The sequence below is a fragment of the Saccoglossus kowalevskii genome, chromosome 17, assembly GCF_978046115.1.
Source record: "Saccoglossus kowalevskii chromosome 17, keSacKowa6.1, whole genome shotgun sequence".
Classification (NCBI taxonomy): domain Eukaryota; kingdom Metazoa; phylum Hemichordata; class Enteropneusta; family Harrimaniidae; genus Saccoglossus; species Saccoglossus kowalevskii.
The window spans coordinates 17281313-17299930 of record NC_140657.1 but is presented as its reverse complement, the minus strand read 5'-3'; the positions used below and the strand labels follow the sequence as shown (position 1 = coordinate 17299930).

The window sequence follows — 18618 nt, the reverse complement described above, 5'->3', positions numbered from 1 at the left end:
TTTATTTATTTATTTATTTATTGCTTCCCTTTTGTAACAGGGGCTCACTATGTAAACTAGGAGCTGCACCAAATAAAAAATACATTTCACTCAAAGACTTATGGATAAAAAACTTTTGATAGACAAAAAGAAATTAAGTTACATGAACTAAGATAACAAAATATAACAACAACAAAAAACATCTAAAAATAGCAACAACAACAAAAAATAAGAAAACTAAAATATAAGAAGTACACTGGAAAAATATTAAATATTATCTGTACACCTCTTTCTACTGTCCATGGCATCAACTAAGAATTTTTTTGTAAAAGTATCAATTTCGTCACACAGGACTGAATTATACTGCCTTGTACTGTCACCCAGGGTTAAACATAGCACTTCTTTGTTTGCTATGAAGTCTTTATGTAAATTTATTTCATTTTTGTTACATAGGAGCATTTCAATCCCTTCCATTAGAGTTTTTCTCTGTGCTGAGAAACATTCACAATGTAATATGAAATGCTCCAGTGTTTCAGGTTCCTTTTTGCAACATGGACAGATACAATCATTATTATCCAAGTTTGCCCATTTCCTTTTCTCATATGCCAAACCAAGAGTGCAGGATCTTGCCTTGAATTTTAATTGGGTGCCCTTGAAGTTGGATAAAGAATTTAAATATTTCTCACAATATTTTAAATTTGTTTTAAATTTTATAATGAACGAGACTTGATTTCTCTGCCATTTTTTGTTTCCATTGAATCTCGTCACTTTTTACAATCAAATTTTTAATATTTCTTTCAGACAGATTAGTGAATTGACTTTTGTTTATCTTTATATTTCTTTCCATATCTTCAATGCTATTTAGCCATGGCCAGGTCTTAATCAGATTATTCTCTTTAACTGCTGTTAGTTTATTAAAAATAATCTTTGACCATCTGGTTGATTCCATTAAACACAACCTCTTGTAATAATTCAGTTTTAATAAACTGACTCTACTTTTCATAGTTATCCACCCCAGGTCAACGGCTTCATTTGCTGTGTATCGACAAGCTCCTAGAATAAACTTTCCCACTGTACGTTGCATTCTTTCTAATTTTTCCATATCTGTTGAACTAAATATTAGTAACTCACAGGCATACTCTAAGGCAGGTCTAATAATGTGGTTCCACAGGGATATACCATAATCTACTCTATTTACATTGCCATGGTTACCAAGAATTGATTTCATAATGGGGAATACACAATGTAACTTGTTAAACTTTTCAGACATTTTTGTACATTGTGTATGATCTGACAAGTTACGTGTAATCCAATAACCCAAATATTTATACTCAGACGCTTCTTTTATCTTTGAGTTCCCAATCTGCCAATCTTTGTTTTTGTTAACTTTCTTGTTAATGATCAACACGTTTGACTTTTCCTCATTAATTGTCATCTTCCATAGCTTGCAGAAATGATTTGTGACATTTAACATGGATTTGAGTTGGACCTCATTTGGTGCAATAAGCACCACATCATCAGCAAAAAACAATCCATTTATACAAATTTCATCCAATTTAACACCAAGTAGTGAATCATCTAACAGTTTTTTGAATTGATTCATATAAATTGAGAATAACGTTGGGGCTAAAACACATCCTTGTTTTAAACCCTCATTCTGTGTAAAATAATCTGTTTCAATATCGCCAAATGATACTTTACTTTCAATATGATTATATGTATTTTTTATTATACGCCATAATACTGTTACACTTTCGATTTGCTGAACACAACGTTCTTGCGTCGGATTTTGGGCGGGGATTTGCAAAATCAATTCGGAGCCACGTTGAGGGCGCACTTATTTGACCCCGAAGTCACCCAAACCATGCCCAAAAATACAGGCTGCACGACCATCCTGGTGAACTTTGTCTTTGGGCAGTGTCGTCGTTATGCGTTATAGGGGGATAGGTCATCTTAAAATGTGCAGCATTCACAAACACTGAAGAAAAGTGCGTCCAAGAAACACAAAACGTGGAATATATCATGGCCGAAAGTTCAAATGTAGTGATCAACTCCTTGGTGCTGTGGGATGAAGGCGTGACGGCATACGATTCTAACGACTTGGATACTGCATTGCAAAAGTTCTGGGGAATTCCGGACCCGTCGGCCAAAGTATTCTTCAACATTGGAATGGTTCACCAAGCATTAGGAAATCTTGATGCAGCTGAGAAGGTAAACCCCAAACTTGATTGAGATACCCTAACCCTGATTACCCGTCTCATTAATTCACGTTATTTTCAAAATATTGTCTTGTTAACAAAAATTCTTTATTCTTGCAAACACCCTATGTAACCTACTCTTTTTTTACACGGGAACAATAAAGTTCATTCATTCATTATAGCTAGTCTCATTACGATATAATTTTATTCAACACGAAAATCTACTACAGAGAGTAATGTTATGGTTGTAAAACAAGAACAGAAATAATACTTCACACAACTAATATCACAAATAGCACATTAAATACATATAATTATAGAACGAAGAAAAAACATAAGCTAATGATATTGTTTAGGACAAAGCAAAACTGAAGTATACAGTTCACTCCACCAAAATCACGAATAAAACATTGAATAAATGTAACTAAGAATGGAAGAAAAACACATGGAAATAAGTATAAGAATAAAACTACTAAGCTACTAAATATGCCATTGCATTAAAACTACCTGCAGACTAATTTGATGGAGTTGCTGTATGTTTCATCTCTTAAGTTCATACTTGTATGTATGAATTGTGCAGTTTCTATTCCTGCAAAGCTTGTCATAATTAATCAAAATTGTTCTTCTTCATTCATTTTCAATTTTTTGTCCTGTATATAAGATAAGATAAGATAACTTTATTGACATTATTCTTTCTATAGAAGATGAACATAGTCAAGTGAAATAAAAAAAAAGTAAAAAGGATAATCAAAAAATTAAAATAACAGATTAATTAAAATATTATATATGATATGAGTTAATGTAGTTAACATTGTTAGGGGTAAACCATTTGAAGTCATGGGGGGTGGCTGGAAGAGCATTGTGCAGTGTCTAAACTGTACATTTCATGCAATTTGTTTTTTTAACACATCTTCCAGCCACCCCCACCCATGATTTGAAATGGCTAACCCCTTATCTACAACAACTCGTAATGTAGTTAAAAGGCGATGCTCGTCGTACTGCATCCTGTTCGATGTGGGACTCATAGCAATGTACACAACGCATGTAAAATAATTGTTTGTTTACATGGAATTTGAGCATGTGCTGTGCGATGACCACCACCCTTTCACCATAAAAACGTAGCACTAGATTTCCTTGATTTTTATCATATTTTACACTGCATGTTGCTCCCAAAATCCTAATAGAAAAGATTGGTCAGCAAACTATTTTCGCACAAAAACTGTGTCAAACACCTATGAAAATTATGATTTTGATAATGAAGTCAACAGAAACTAAATAATAGTGAATTTTATGGTATGAACAATATAATGTGATTAAAAAGAATGGTTATCTATCCCCAGACACAATGTCATGATCAAAGTTGTTTAAACTGGTTTTGTTGTTACCGATAATATCGGTAGTATTACATTGAATTAATTTGTCTACCTTTCTTTTATGTTGTAGGCTTTTGAATCGTCACTGACCGTTGATAAACACTTTGCGATTGGTCGTTATCAACTGAGTATTGTTCATTACAACTGCCGCAGATTTAAGGATGCTGAGATGTCATTTAAACACACGCATGAAAGTCTGAGAGGAAAGAATTACATCGATTACAAACAACTCGGTCTACGCTTCGTTCTCTATGAATGTGAGGTACACTAAGTGATCATCAATGTTCGCTGGAACAACAAACGTACATTATCATTGTTGAATCATGCCTTAAGATCTATGGATTGTCATTCATTATTACCCCGGTAATATTAATGGGTGTTTATTACATGCATAATTTGCATATCACCACAGTGTGACAGGGCAGATCACAAACCCAAATTGCCACAGTGTGATAGGGCAGATCACAAACCCATATCACCACAGTGTGACAGGGCAGATCACAAACCCATATCACCACAGTGTGACAGGGCAGATCACAAACCCATATCACCACAGTGTGACAGGGCAGATCACAAACCCAAATTGCCACAGTGTGATAGGGCAGATCACAAACCCATATCACCAGTGTGACAGGGCAGATCACAAACCCATATCACCACAGTGTGACAGGGCAGATCACAAACCCATATCACCACAGTGTGACAGGGCAGATCACAAACCTAAATCACCACAGTGTGACAGGGCAGATTACAAACCCATATCACCACAGTGTGACAGGGCAGATCACAAACCCATATCACCACAGTGTGACAGGGCAGATCACAAACCCATATCACCACAGTGTGACCTAGGACAGGGCAGATCAAAAACTCATATCACCACAGTGTGACAGGGCAGATCACAAACCCATATCACCACAGTGTGACCTAGGACAGGGCAGATCAAAAACCCATATCACCACAGTGTGACAGGGCAGATCACAAACCCATATCACCACAGTGTGACCTAGGACAGGGCAGATCAAAAACCCATATCACCACAGTGTGACAGGGCAGATCACAAACCCATATCACCACAGTGTGACCTAGGACAGGGCAGATCAAAAACCCATATCACCACAGTGTGACAGGGCAGATCACAAACCCATATCACCACAGTGTGACCTAGGACAGGGCAGATCAAAAACCCATATCACCACAGTGTGACAAGGCAGATCACAAACCCATATCACCACAGTGTGACCTAGGACAGGGCAGATCAAAAACCCATTTTACCACAGTGTGACATCTCATATTGCCAAGCTTCTCTCTGTATACACTGCAGGAATATTGCCCAGAGCTTCCGTGGTTATATACTATATATTGTGGTAACATTAGTTCATTTTGGAATAATTATTCAGTTCCATCAAAAATAAAATTGAGAGAACGAGTAGAATCGCCATACAGTATACATAGACTGATTTTGTCTTCTTTTTGTAATCAAATAGTAAACAGTATCATTAAAGCAGTTGGAAGTTCCCAAACTTCAGCAACACTGCATTGGCAATTATTGACTCAGTTGAGTGCCATACTCCCTCAAAAACATGTATTTGTCATCGTAAAACTGATTGTTTTTTTGCAAAAATTCTATCCACAAATGTAAGGCTTGGTTATTCATGTGTCATTCAATAAAACTATTTTATGTTCCAAACCACAGTCCCCCGACACCCTCTTGCAAAAAGTTTGACCCAATGCTTTGCCACAAATTTTAATTATAGTATAAAACCTACATACTTAATGATTTGGGAAATGTGTATGTGATTGAATACTAGTAATGATACAGGTAATTTGGGCTAAGTATGAAATCAATAAGATAGAAGTAGCACAGATAATTCAAACTTTTAAATGCACATGTTTTTATCCCCTGCACAAAGAGATCCCACTTCACAAAGGGTGCCCACTGTAAAAGTAACAGCCATCCTTTCACTAGGGATGCTCACTATAAAAGTAACAGCCATCCCAGCCAACTTCTTCACAAGGGGTGCCCATTTTAAAAGTAACAGCCAACTTCTTCACAAGAGGTCCTATTGTAAAAGTAACAGCCATCCCTTAACAAATGGTGCCCACTGTAAAAGTAACAGCCATTCATTCATTAGGGATGCACACTGTAAAAGTAACAGCCATCTTCTTCATAAGGGGTGCCCATTTTAAAAGTAACAGCCAACTTCTTCACAAGGGGTCCCACTGTAAAAGTAACAGCCATCCTTTTCTTTAAGGGTAGTGGATTTCCATATGATATTTTTCCTATGTCAGCCCTCTGTAAAAACTACTGATTATTCCTGCTAATCGATAAAAAAAACTTGAACTGTTGATCTAACGTCTAACGATAAATAAATTGTTTGCTAATTTACACCTTATAAAATAAATCTTTGAATCAGTTTATATTTACCCTTTTATTTTTTTACAGATTTTACACAATCTTGCCTTGACATGTATTGCTTTGGGTGAGAGACATAAATCATTTGAGTTGATAAACCGAGCTATTACTACGGCTGATAAACAAACCTATAAGAACAGATCACAACTTGTAGAAACTAAAAGACTATTTCAGGTAATTGTTCTTGCATTGTGTAACCTTTGACCTTAATTACAGTATTTACTGTAAACCGGTTTGATTTCGCGAGTGACAAATTTTTGCTAATTTCATGAGTTTGTGAAAATCACAAAATTTTCTAGTAGTGAACATTTTTCCATAGAATGCTCCATTTTAACTTACAATTATCAAAAACTCCACACCCTGGTAGGGAGAACCCTATCTCCTCCACTTGGTGGCACCGCTGAATTGCAGTGCTCCCTCTTGCAGTTTTTTCTAAAAAAAACCCTACAGTGGAAAATAAACCGTTCCTGAACCATTCCCATTATTTTTTGCTCAAGTCCTGGACCTGACTTGATCATTGTTGGACCAGTCCTGGACCTGAATTTATCATTTTGGAGCCAGTCCTCGATCTGACTTTTATCATTCATGATAAAATAGATTTAACCCAAATATTTTTTGCATCTATATAGCATATATAGTTATATAGTGGTATCATTGTAATATTAATCATACAGAATACTAGACATAATTAACTATTGCTTTATTCATCTCCAGACTGGACAGAAGGCACGTCTCTTGGACTTACCAAGTGATGCCATCTTCAGGCCCCCTAAGTCGAAAACTGCCAACATTGAAAAACAGGACTACCTGGGGAAAGCAAAAGTCATATCATCAGTGACTGAAAATGATAAAGCAACAGGTTTTATTCCAGTTGTCAAGGTAAGATTTTTTGAAAGATTTACATTAAAAAATCTTCCTAAAAAAATTAATATTGTCCACACCTCTGATATGGGTTATGGTTATTTTCACTAAAATTGTTAATGATTAATGTTTTGATTCTTGTCTTAGGGAAAATAGAATGATGCAGTGTTACAATGCACTTTTAATTTTTGTCTCAACAAGATTAATATTATTAACACAACAATATCTATGTTTAATATTTATTAAATAATGCTTTTCATAACAAGCAATAAATGATGATTCTGATCAATAAATGATGATTCTGATCAATAAATGATGATTCTGATCAATAAATGATGATTCAGATCAATAAATGATGATTCTGATCAATAAATGATGATTTTGATCAATAAATTATGATTCTGATCAATAAATTATGATTCTGATCAATAAATTATGATTCTGATCAATAAATGATGATTCAGATCAATAAATGGTGATTCTGATCAATAAATGATGATTCTGATCAATAAATGATGATTCTGATCAATAAATGATGATTCAAATCAATAAATGATGATTCTGATCAATAAATGATGATTCTGATCAACAAAACATCTTCTGAAGGAAAAACAGAAGAAAAAAACATTTATCCATTCTACTGTATGTGGCACATTTTACCCATACACAAAAGTAAAAAAAAAAAAAACTCATGAGAATCAGGTTTCAAACTGACATGCACAATGGCAAATAGCATAAAACTTTTTTTTAGCCTTAGCAGTCATGTCTTAAATATCGTTATTACAGAGGGTGCCGACAAATCCCTATCGGTTTTCTTTTGAACATTGTACCGTTACAGGTATATCCATTACTGCATGGTTGGTAAATTATTTGAAATAATGGATAAAAACAGTGACTATTATTAAATTCCATTCTGTCCATCCTCGAGTCAATCCATCCATCAAAAGCAATCTCTTAGACATACATTGGCCAAATTCGTTTACACAAAAAAATACATAATATATTTATTACACTGTAATATACAATGATATGTCAGCTTTTGTTTAAGTAATATGATTTATAAAAGTAGAAAAAAAGAACCAATAAATACAGCTAATCTAAGGAATAGTACTATGTTTATTAATAAATGTTTTTAAAAACAAACTATTAAGTACCTGTTTGATTAGGAGTATGTCTTGAGTATTCATTATTGTAATGATCTTGTTCGTCTCAGCTAGGTTTTCAAAGTTTAGAATTTGTTTTGAAAAATGGTTATACACTTCTACATGCTCAGTGTTTTGATTGTCACAAGTTGTAATAAAATTCATTTTGTCTTTCACTACATTACACTTTTTGCATAACCCATCACATAACACGTACATGTCATACATATGCAAATCAATTTTTGTTTTTTAATTCAATGAAACATGACTACTGTAGAATACTTTATTTTCGCTTTGAATTTATTTTCGCTATTTTCGCTGAAGGGATGATTCCGTGAAAATAAAATCCAGCGAATATACTTTTTTTCCTATATTTCACATTAAACTCATCAAAAATCAGTGAAAATAAATTCCATACAAAACGCCCAAAAAGCCTTTTCAGCAAAAATTAATTCCAGCGAAAATAAAGTATTCCACAGTATTGTAAAATGCTGTAATTGTCAAATAGTCCCAAATCCTATTACATTCACAACTGGTTCTCGGTGATGAATGGGTATTTTTTAATAAAACTTGGTTTAATAATAATGCATATTATACTGGTAGTTGCACATTTCTTTCAAGATCTAATTCAAGTTGGCTGTTTTTTAGCTCCGCTGTCAACTTTGTCGAGCGGAGCTTATCATATGAGTGATTGTCCGTCGTCGTCCGTGTCAATGTTTTACTTTTTCAACTTCTTCTTGAAAACTACAAGCCTGAATGTTTTGATTATGGGTGTATATGTACCTTGGGTAGACCTCTCTCAGATTTGTTCATTTCATGATGATATCTTCAATTCTCTAATTTTGGTGAATATTTTTGTCATTTTTGGTAAAAAGTGATATTTTCGACTTCTTGTTAAAAACTGCAAGTCCAATTGCTTTGATATTACATATATAGGTACTACATGTGGATCTCTCTCAGATTTGTTCATTTTGTAATGATATCTTCAATTCTCTAATTTTGGTGAATATTTTTGTCATTTTTGGTAAAAAGTGATATTTTCGACTTCTTGTTAAAAAGCGCAAGTCCAATTGCTTTGATATTAAATATATAGGTACTACATGTGGACCTGTCTCAGATTTGTTCATTTTGTAATATCTTTAATTCTCTAATTTTGGTGAATATTTTCGACTTCTTGTTAAAAACCACAATCATTTATGGTGAAAAATGATAGTTTTGAATTCTTGTTGAAAACAGCAAGTCCCATTGCTTTGATACTATACAATATTGTTCATTTTTTAATGATATCTTCTGTTCTTTAATTGAAATGTGCATTGCTAACAGCGGAGCTATCTCAGCCGATAGGCTGCTTGTTTTTTTTCACTACCGGGTGTACTAGTATGTCTCAAATTTACCAAAATTCTTTGCAGTTGCAATTTACACATAATAAGAGCAGGAAAAACAACATTTATATTTACTGACTCCTAGGACAAAACCAAATTAAACAAAACAATATTTGGGTATAATCTATGAACAAATCACAAAATCATTTGACTCTGAAAATAATAATAATAATAATAAATAATAATAATCGACACATTTCAAAATCATTGTTTGTTACATAGTATTTTTTGTGTCATCACTTTCATTTCTCAATTGTTCACAGACTATTCATTCATCGAGCGCCAGATCAGTTTCACCTCGTCATGATATTCCACCAGCACGGACACCACCGCAAGCTCCGGTAAATGTAAAGTCTTTACCCCCACCACCATCACGCCCCCCACCCACGCTACAGTCAGCTGCCAGTGATGCACACCCAAACCATGGGATTTCAACACAATTACTTAACAATGAACATAAACTGAAAGGCTTGAATTTAAAGTCTTCACCAAAGGAGAAAACCCCTGGTAGTAGTTCAAACTCTAGTCCAAGAATTCGTAAACCGCCAACGCGTGCTCCTCCAGCACCCCCTCCAGACTGCTAATAATCACTTTTAATAATAATATAATACATAAAATAATATGCGATATTTGGAACATTTGATTGCATTAACAATAACCTGTAATTATCTTGAGAGGGGTAGTGATTCAGATGCTGACCGACTGTCAGCAATTTAATGGTATTTTTTCAAAATGTCCTAATTTTTTCAATAATTTCAAAAAAAGCGCCAAAGTGTTTTCTGTTAAATTTACTGTTTTAGGCCCAAAATATTTAGAAATATCCCATGACACTAGTTGCCATTTTGGAAAAAAATTTCCTAAGCTAATTTTGAGACAAACAAATGCCTAGGTAAGGAGTATTTCTATAGAGATTTCATTTGAGTTTGTAGACACAAAGTTATTACATGAATGGATAAATACAGTGAGATATTAGTCTTATGGTTGCTAAGTTACACCATATTACCACTACCTGGGTGGTATCCTAACTTATCCACTGTACATACTATCAGTACTACCGGTATAAAGCAGAAAATCATTTTGTAGCATTATTTTTTTATTTGATGTTAAATCTATTTTTTGATAATATAGATAATCAATCACAATCACTTTCGCAAAATTTTGTTTTCGTGAATGATTCAAAATTATCTAATTGCAAAAATTACAGTAAACACAAACATGATTTGTATGGGGAGTTAGCAAACTTCCTAAGAAAGTCCTGATGAACATTGAAATATAGCACGGGAATGATAGAATGTTATGAAAACATCTAATATTATTTTCTACATTTTGTGACAGTCTCACTTCCCTTTGCACTACTTAATTTATTTCTATTTACGTACATATGGCTAAGTTGTTTTCATATTGCAACAATATTGTGACTAGACAAATGAAGTTGTAAATCATCTGTGCAAATCCTATTGTCTGGAAGAAGTTGATGGGGTTGTTGGAACACTGACTGACTTTCCCAGGGAAGTTACAATTTACCTGTATGAATCATGTTTGCACCCGCTGGAATATAATGAATTAGACAGATTACAGTACTGTGATGCCATGATCAGACAGGATTAAATAACAAACTGTTGTATTCAATATTAATTGTAAAGATAAATTGATATATATATACTTTTTATTGTCTATATTTAAGAAATGTATGTAAATAAAAATATTATGGTTACATTTTTTTACTAATAAAAATTGAAAGATCATTTCTAACAACCTCTTGTATTGTGTGTGTATTGTATTTACCAATAAAAGTTAATATGTCTGTATAAATGAATCCATGTGTATCAAGGGAAACCTGTATATAGGGGTACACAATGTTAAGAAATTTTAATTTAATTTTACCACAAATTTGTTAAGTTTGCGTAGCTTAGGGTTGAAGAAAGGTTCTAGTTATAGGATCTCTATTCCATGTGCTACTACCGCTATAATTTAAGTTAAAGTTTGTATAATGTACCTATTTCATTGAATTTAAGTTGAACTGTCTTCTGTAATGCTGGAATGAGACTATATTCAAGGACAGTGTACAACCATAGTCACTAGAAAGAACATGCAACTGAGTTATTTTCTTTTATCTTGTGTCTATTCTTGAATTCACATATCTTGTATACAAAATGTTTACACAGGTTGGACAAATAAAAATTATCCCATTTCCCAAGAAATGAAATGAACAAATTAAAGCAATCATGTCTATAAGTACTGGTAACATCAGTTGCATTTCAAAGAATTAAATAACCATTGATTGATAATGTGCAAAAACAAATTCTGCTATTTAGGGAATGTTACTGGGTAAAGAGTGGACTCTGTACTCGCCTTTGGCCACTGCATTACAGTGACCCATCCTGGACATCTGATGGGTGCCTGGCGAGCTGTTTGAGTACTGTTGAAGGCAGTATAAGTAATGGCAACTATTTACGCACAGACAGGGACACTGGCTGGAAATTAGGAAAACAGTAGCACACAGTGATCAAGGTGGTGTTGGACAAAATCACTCACTCACTCACTCCTGTAAAATCAAACATATACAACTGACATTGCACGGAACACCCTTCCATTGTCTTTGTTAGTGTCTTTCTAATTTCTGTGGTACAACACAGGCATATTGTCATCCAGCAGATACACTGAACAACATTAAGATTAATGTTGAAAAATCCATTGATGTTTGAAAATTGTTGTCTTTTATATGGCTCACCAGTATCCATTTCATTCTCACTACCAAATTTTCAACCAAATTTGTTTGTATGCCCAAATTTGTTTTTGAAACGTTCAACAAAAAATTTAAGTGGCATGTTGGACAATTTTTTGTTCTCACCAAATTATTGCATATATACCAGTACTTAAATTTATTATTATTGAAACATATAAATGATATAAAAATAATGTTCTGAAGTGCAAATTTTTCTAAAATTAATCTGGATACTATTTATTCATTCAGACAAGTTCTTTTTCTTCCTGAGACAGTAAAGTGAAAGTACAAAATTAAATTACCTATAAACAAGTCATTGAAAATGACACAGTCCCCGTTAAATTTTTGAAAGTTCTCTTTGTGCTTATCATATTAAAGCGGAGGGGTTGTCGCGAGCGTGTCCTTAAAACTTGAGTTCCAAGTGGCGTATACAACAGATTGTTTATTTACATCAAAATACGTGTTCCGTGTAGTAGTAATATGGCCAAAAATAAAAACAGCCGTTATTCGGCCGTCTTTGATCTGATTATGAAACACACTGATATGTATGATGTATGTGCCAAATACGAATGAAAATGGTACATAAATTGTGGAAATATAGTAGTAAGGCCAAAAAGTCAGATGGCTGTCAATCGGCCATCCTTGACCAGATTTTGAAACAAATTGTCATGGACATGCATCCTAACATGTATAAAGTACATGTATGTGCTAAATTTGAATGAAAACTGACAGAGCACGTCCAAGATACCGCATAAAAAAAACAAGATGCCTGCCAGTCGACCATCTTTGATCCAATTGTGAAATAAATCGTTATGGACATGTATCCTAACATGTATAATCTATGTACCAAGTTTGAATGACAACTGACAAAGCATGTCCAAAATGCAACATTTTCAAAAAACAAGATGGCTGCCAGTCGGCCATTTTGAATCGAATTACTAAACCACTGCATGTGCATATGTCCCACATAAGGTACTAGGCACATGCAAAGAATAAATGGAATCGGTCCACATGATTCTGAAATATGACTCTAGACAGACTGACACACGGACGGACGGACTGACAGACTCAGGAACAGTCGGGGACATGTATCCTAACAAGTATGATCTATGTACTAAATTTGAATGAAAACCGACAAAGCATGTCCAAAATACAACATTTTCAAAAAACAAGATGGCTGCCAGTCGGCCATCTTTGATCCAATTGTGAAATAAATATTCATGGACATGTATCCTAACATGTATAATCTATGTACCAAGTTTGAATGACAACTGACAAAGCATGTCCAAAATACAACATTTTCAAAAAACAAGAAGGCTGCCAGTCGGCCATTTTGAATCGAATCGCTAAACCACTGCATGTGCATATGTCCCACATAAAGTACAAGGCACATGGAAAGAATGAACGGAATCGGTCCAAGGGATTCTGAGATATGACTCCGGACGGACGCACAGACGGAGACTGAATTACAAGTCCCCATTTTCGGACTTCGTCCGAACGGGGACTAATAATATGTGCCAGTAGTTGTATAGCAAACCTTTGTGTTTATATTATTTTTAGTTGTAGTAAACAAAATCTGACCAATAGGGCAAACTTTTAAACATTTACAACTTTTGCGAAAAATTTCATATATTTGCAATTTCCACATGTTTTAAGTTTTAATAATGGACACCAATTCGATTAAAAATAAAAAAAATGTTAAAAAAAAATTATTTCCATTTAATATTATAATATGGCTAGAAACTGTGGCATGTAATGGAAATGCAAATTCCATTGTTGCCACAAAACAATCTAGCTGAAGTACAGACGGATGTACTCTGTATGATTGTTTTCATATATCCAGCTGTCACTGATAAATAAGTTAATATGTGACAATCTCTTTTCAAAGGGCAAACCACCAGTTCCTACTACAGCATGGAATAGTAAAATGGCAACACCTGCAGAGCCATTAAACACACATGTGATTGTCAAGATTCATTTCAACTATACCTGTGCCATTAAAGTAAAGCAAGACACTTCTCTCAGCAATCTGCAGGCTACAGTCTGTAAGAAATTTGACAGACACCCAGACGAGTTGCAGCTATGGTGAGTTGATAGTTTATGTATTAATGGCACTTGTTCAACATGTTTACAGAAACTGATGTTTGCCAAGCATGATACTAGGTACTCTTATAGGGATGAACCTTTTGCAGTGTTTTTGTCTGGCTATATTATTGGCGAAACATTTTGCACATTTTTATGTAATTTTTAATAATTTTGGACCAGATAGACATAATTCACTATGTCTTGGTCAAAAGTTGTAAAAAAAAAAAAAAAAAATACAGGTTCATTTTTGTGAAAATTGACAATTCATGATTTTCTATGTCTTGGTCAAAATTTGTAAAAAAAAAAAAAAAAAAAATACAGGTTCATTTTTGTGAAAATTGACAATTCATGATTTTCTATGTCTTGGTCAAAATTTGTAAAAAAAAAAAAAAAAAAAATACAGGTTCATTTTTGTGAAAATTTACAATTCATGATTCTCTATGTCTTGGTCAAAATTTGTAAAGAAAAAATAAACACAGCTTCATTTTTGTGAAAATTTACAATTCATGATTTTCTATGTCTTGGTCAAAATTTGTAAAGAAAAAATAAATACAGCTTCATTTTTGTGAAAATTGACAATTCATGATTCTCTATGTCTTGGTCAAAATTTGTAAAGAAAAAATAAATACAGCTTCATTTTTGTGAAAATTTACAATTCATGATTTTCTATGTCTTGGTCAAAATTTGTAAAAAAATAAATACAGCTTCATTTTTGTGAAAATTGACAATTCATGATTTTCTATGTCTTGGTCAAAATTTGTAAAAAAATAAATACAGCTTCATTTTTGTGAAAATTGACAATTCATGATTTTCTATGTCTTGGTCAAAATTTGTAAAGAAAAAATAAATACAGCTTCATTTTTGTGAAAATTGACAATTCATGATTTTCTATGTCTTGGTCAAAATTTGTAAAGAAAAAATAAATACAGCTTCATTTTTGTGAAAATTTACAATTCATGATTCTCTATGTCTTGGTCAAAATTTGTAAAGAAAAAATAAATACAGCTTCATTTTTGTGAAAATTTACAATTCATGATTCTCTACGTCTTGGTCAAAATTTGTAAAGAAAAAATAAATACAGCTTCATTTTTGTGAAAATTTACAATTCATGATTCTCTACGTCTTGGTCAAAATTTGTAAAGAAAAAATAAATACAGCTTCATTTTTGTGAAAATTTACAATTCATGATTCTCTACGTCTTGGTCAAAATTTGTAAAGAAAAAATAAATACAGCTTCATTTTTGTGAAAATTTACAATTCATGATTTTCTATGTCTTGTCAAAATTTGTAAAAAAAAAAAAAAAATACAGGTTCATTTTTGTGAAAATTTACAATTCATGATTTTCTATGTCTTGGTCAAAATTTGTAAAAAAAAAAAAAAAAAATACAGGTTCATTTTTGTGAAAATTTACAATTCATGATTCTCTACGTCTTGGTCAAAATTTGTAAAGAAAAAATAAATACAGCTTCATTTTTGTGAAAATTTACAATTCATGATTCTCTATGTCTTGGTCAAAATTTGTAAAGAAAAAATAAACACAGCTTCATTTTTGTGAAAATTTACAATTCATGATTTTCTATGTCTTGGTCAAAATTTGTAAAAAAAATAAATACAGCTTCATTTTTGTGAAATTTGACAATTCATGATTCTCTACGTCTTGGTCAAAATTTGTAAAGAAAAAATAAATACAGCTTCATTTTTGTGAAAATTTACAATTGGGTTTAGTTAGGTTCAAAGGTTTATTATTTACTTGGTTTTATTTTCATTCACTTTTCTGACGAGTAAATAGATGCTAAATTGAAACTCGGTGAATATTCAATGTTAACACATTGCCTGTTGTCTCCTAGCTGTTATTTCCCCAATTCATTTCAACTATTCACGAAGGCCTTCAGTAGGTGCATGTGTTAACCAAGCCAGTGAATTCAAAACTTAGTGAATATCCCTCCAATGTCAAATATCAACCATTAAAAAAGAAACCCAAGAATATTTCTCTTACTACTATACTATATATTTTTTTCATTTGTTAATTGTCGATCTAAAATTTAACTAATTTTTAAGTACACATGTTACAGTAATATAATTTTCATTAGATTTTAAGTATTTCTCTTTTCTATAAAATCCTAAATGTAATAATTTATATATAATTTGAGGCATGAATAGTCATTCTAAAAGTTGTCTTTGGAACTTTTGTGAAAAGAAACCATTAGCATCTCCTTGTTCTTGACCAATGTAAATCGTACCTTGAGACAATCAGTTCCCTATTGGTGTATAAATAGCCTTTCACTGATTGGTTACTTTGTAATTGGTCTACAGGTATATAATGGATAAACAGTTGGGATTGCAGCAGCTTTGTCTAGAAAGTCAGATTGATGGGCTATGGAAACTACTCAAAAACAAAAGACTAACTTTATGGTGTTATGAAGCAAAGGTAAGTACTGTAAAGGGGGTAATTATTCACTGGGTTTTAATTTAGCTTATTTCGCTGACTGGAAAAATGCGCTAAATTAAAACACAGTGAATATGTAAAATTTAGCATAGAACACATTATCTAAATGACGAAACCGTGAATTTAAAACCCACTGAATATGCCCGAAATGGTAAATCAGTGAAATTTAAACCCAGTGAAAATTAGTCATTTTACAGTATTATGTATAGAAAACCGCAGCTCCTGGTTGCTTTGCACAAATTTGGGTATAAACATGTGATGGTAGTGGTGCCTTTATGCAAAAACAAGCCTGCAATGTTACTGATATTATTGAATAACATATCATATGTAGATGAAACCCATAAATCTTCTATCATGAGGTGTTAACACATCGCCTGCCGAAATAAATGAGAAAACATGGCGTCAACAGACGATGCGTTAATAAGCATTATAGGGTTAGAAAATAGGGTTAGGATTGGGGGATGTGATATTTTGCCATGGCAACGGCTTGGAATTATCACAAAATTCAAAAATGCATTTAGATCCAGATTCTACTCAACACTGCAAACTGTCTGTAGAAAGATCAGTGACCCTATGCTAGAATGAGTGGATGACAAATCAAAACACAGAATAGCTGCCCACTTGTATCGACCCCCAAAGATTATAACTGGTAATGAGATACGAGGTACGGTACATTATGTTTCATTCACTCCAATCTATGTGTACAGGAAACCAGCAAGCCAGATGTAGCGACTAAACAGGTTGTTGCACTCTATGACTTTACTGGACAACAGGAAGGTGATCTCAGCTTTAAGCAAGGAAATATTATCACTGACGTCAGGGAGGGTAAGTACTGAGTGTAGTATACACCATACCACCGTATGTGTAAGGTTGTCTGGTTCTATAACCGTTATTTATGTAAAGTGTATTAATTAATATGCATGAATATCAATATTTACTGTTTTTGTCAGCGAAATTTTTTTTACTGTAACTGATTTGAAACAAGGGACAAAAATCCTTCAATTAACTTTATAATACTTTTAACTTCATACTGACTTTGTTCTTGCAGTTGATGAAAACTGGTATGAAGGTCAGCTACATGGTAACACTGGACTAATCCCTAAGGGATATGTTGAGGAGTGTGCCTTGCCGCCACCACCGCCACCGAATAATGCAGAACACAGCTCACTGCGATCTCCCTCAAGACCTAAATCTTGGCATACTTCAACTGAAGAAAGTCCAACATCATTTGGAGCATTGATGAAGGAATTGAAGACGGCTACAAACAGGAGATCAGTTTACTTAGATGATAAATCGTGATGTTCGCAAACTTACACTCTGAAACATAGAGCACATTAGGCACTTGTGGAATACTGAATTTACTGAAGATTGTACCAGTGTTTACCCAGAGAAACATTAATAACATGTATTATTATACATCTGTCACCATAACGCCATAAGTTACAACGTGTCATAATTTTGTGGGGTATTTTCATCCTAGCATATTAGGAAATGTGAATTCTAAATATGGAATGATTATGCGCGTAAGTGTAAACAAACATGCCAGCCACCAGGGTTTGACCGGACTCCACACAAAGAAGTTCGCTGATTCTGTTCTAAACTTTTTGGATTTTGGCATTCCCATGATGTATCCTTGGAAGGAAAAGATGTATAAGAATAAGGTTATTACGAGGATACCGCAAAGTATGCACTCAGACATTACGCTGTCGCATCGATCTCTGCTGTGCGTTGGCCGATACTCCAGCTGTACTGTCTTCGTGCATACTTTTTGGTATCCTCGTAATAACCTCATATACTTATGATTTTGTTTTGTTTTAACACAGTTTTAACAGTATGTTATATTTCAATGAAATAAATAATGCATACAAGGATTTATAAGATGAAGGTATATGCAATAAAGATCTTACACGAATTGAACAAGTCACCCAAATTGTGAGGTGAAACTTACATGTCTAGAGATCTTAATGCAAATTAGTGAGTCAGTGAAAGCGCTGTTTGTCTCAGACCATT

The 18618-nt window shown here is 33.4% G+C and overlaps 1 protein-coding gene across 1 annotated transcript; it reads left to right on the top strand.

The window, feature by feature from the left end:
• The first annotated feature begins 1834 nt into the window (after positions 1–1834).
• On the top strand, positions 1835–18551 carry LOC100378950 (neutrophil cytosol factor 2-like). The gene is made up of 9 exons (XM_085491909.1): positions 1835–2190; positions 3621–3812; positions 5997–6140; positions 6681–6845; positions 9615–9914; positions 13965–14161; positions 16476–16590; positions 17316–17433; positions 17657–18551. The coding sequence occupies exons 1-9, from the start codon at positions 2002–2004 to the stop codon at positions 17905–17907; spliced, it is 1671 nt and encodes a 556-aa protein (XP_085348035.1). The 5' UTR covers positions 1835–2001; the 3' UTR covers positions 17908–18551.
• Positions 18552–18618: the final 67 nt, after the last annotated feature.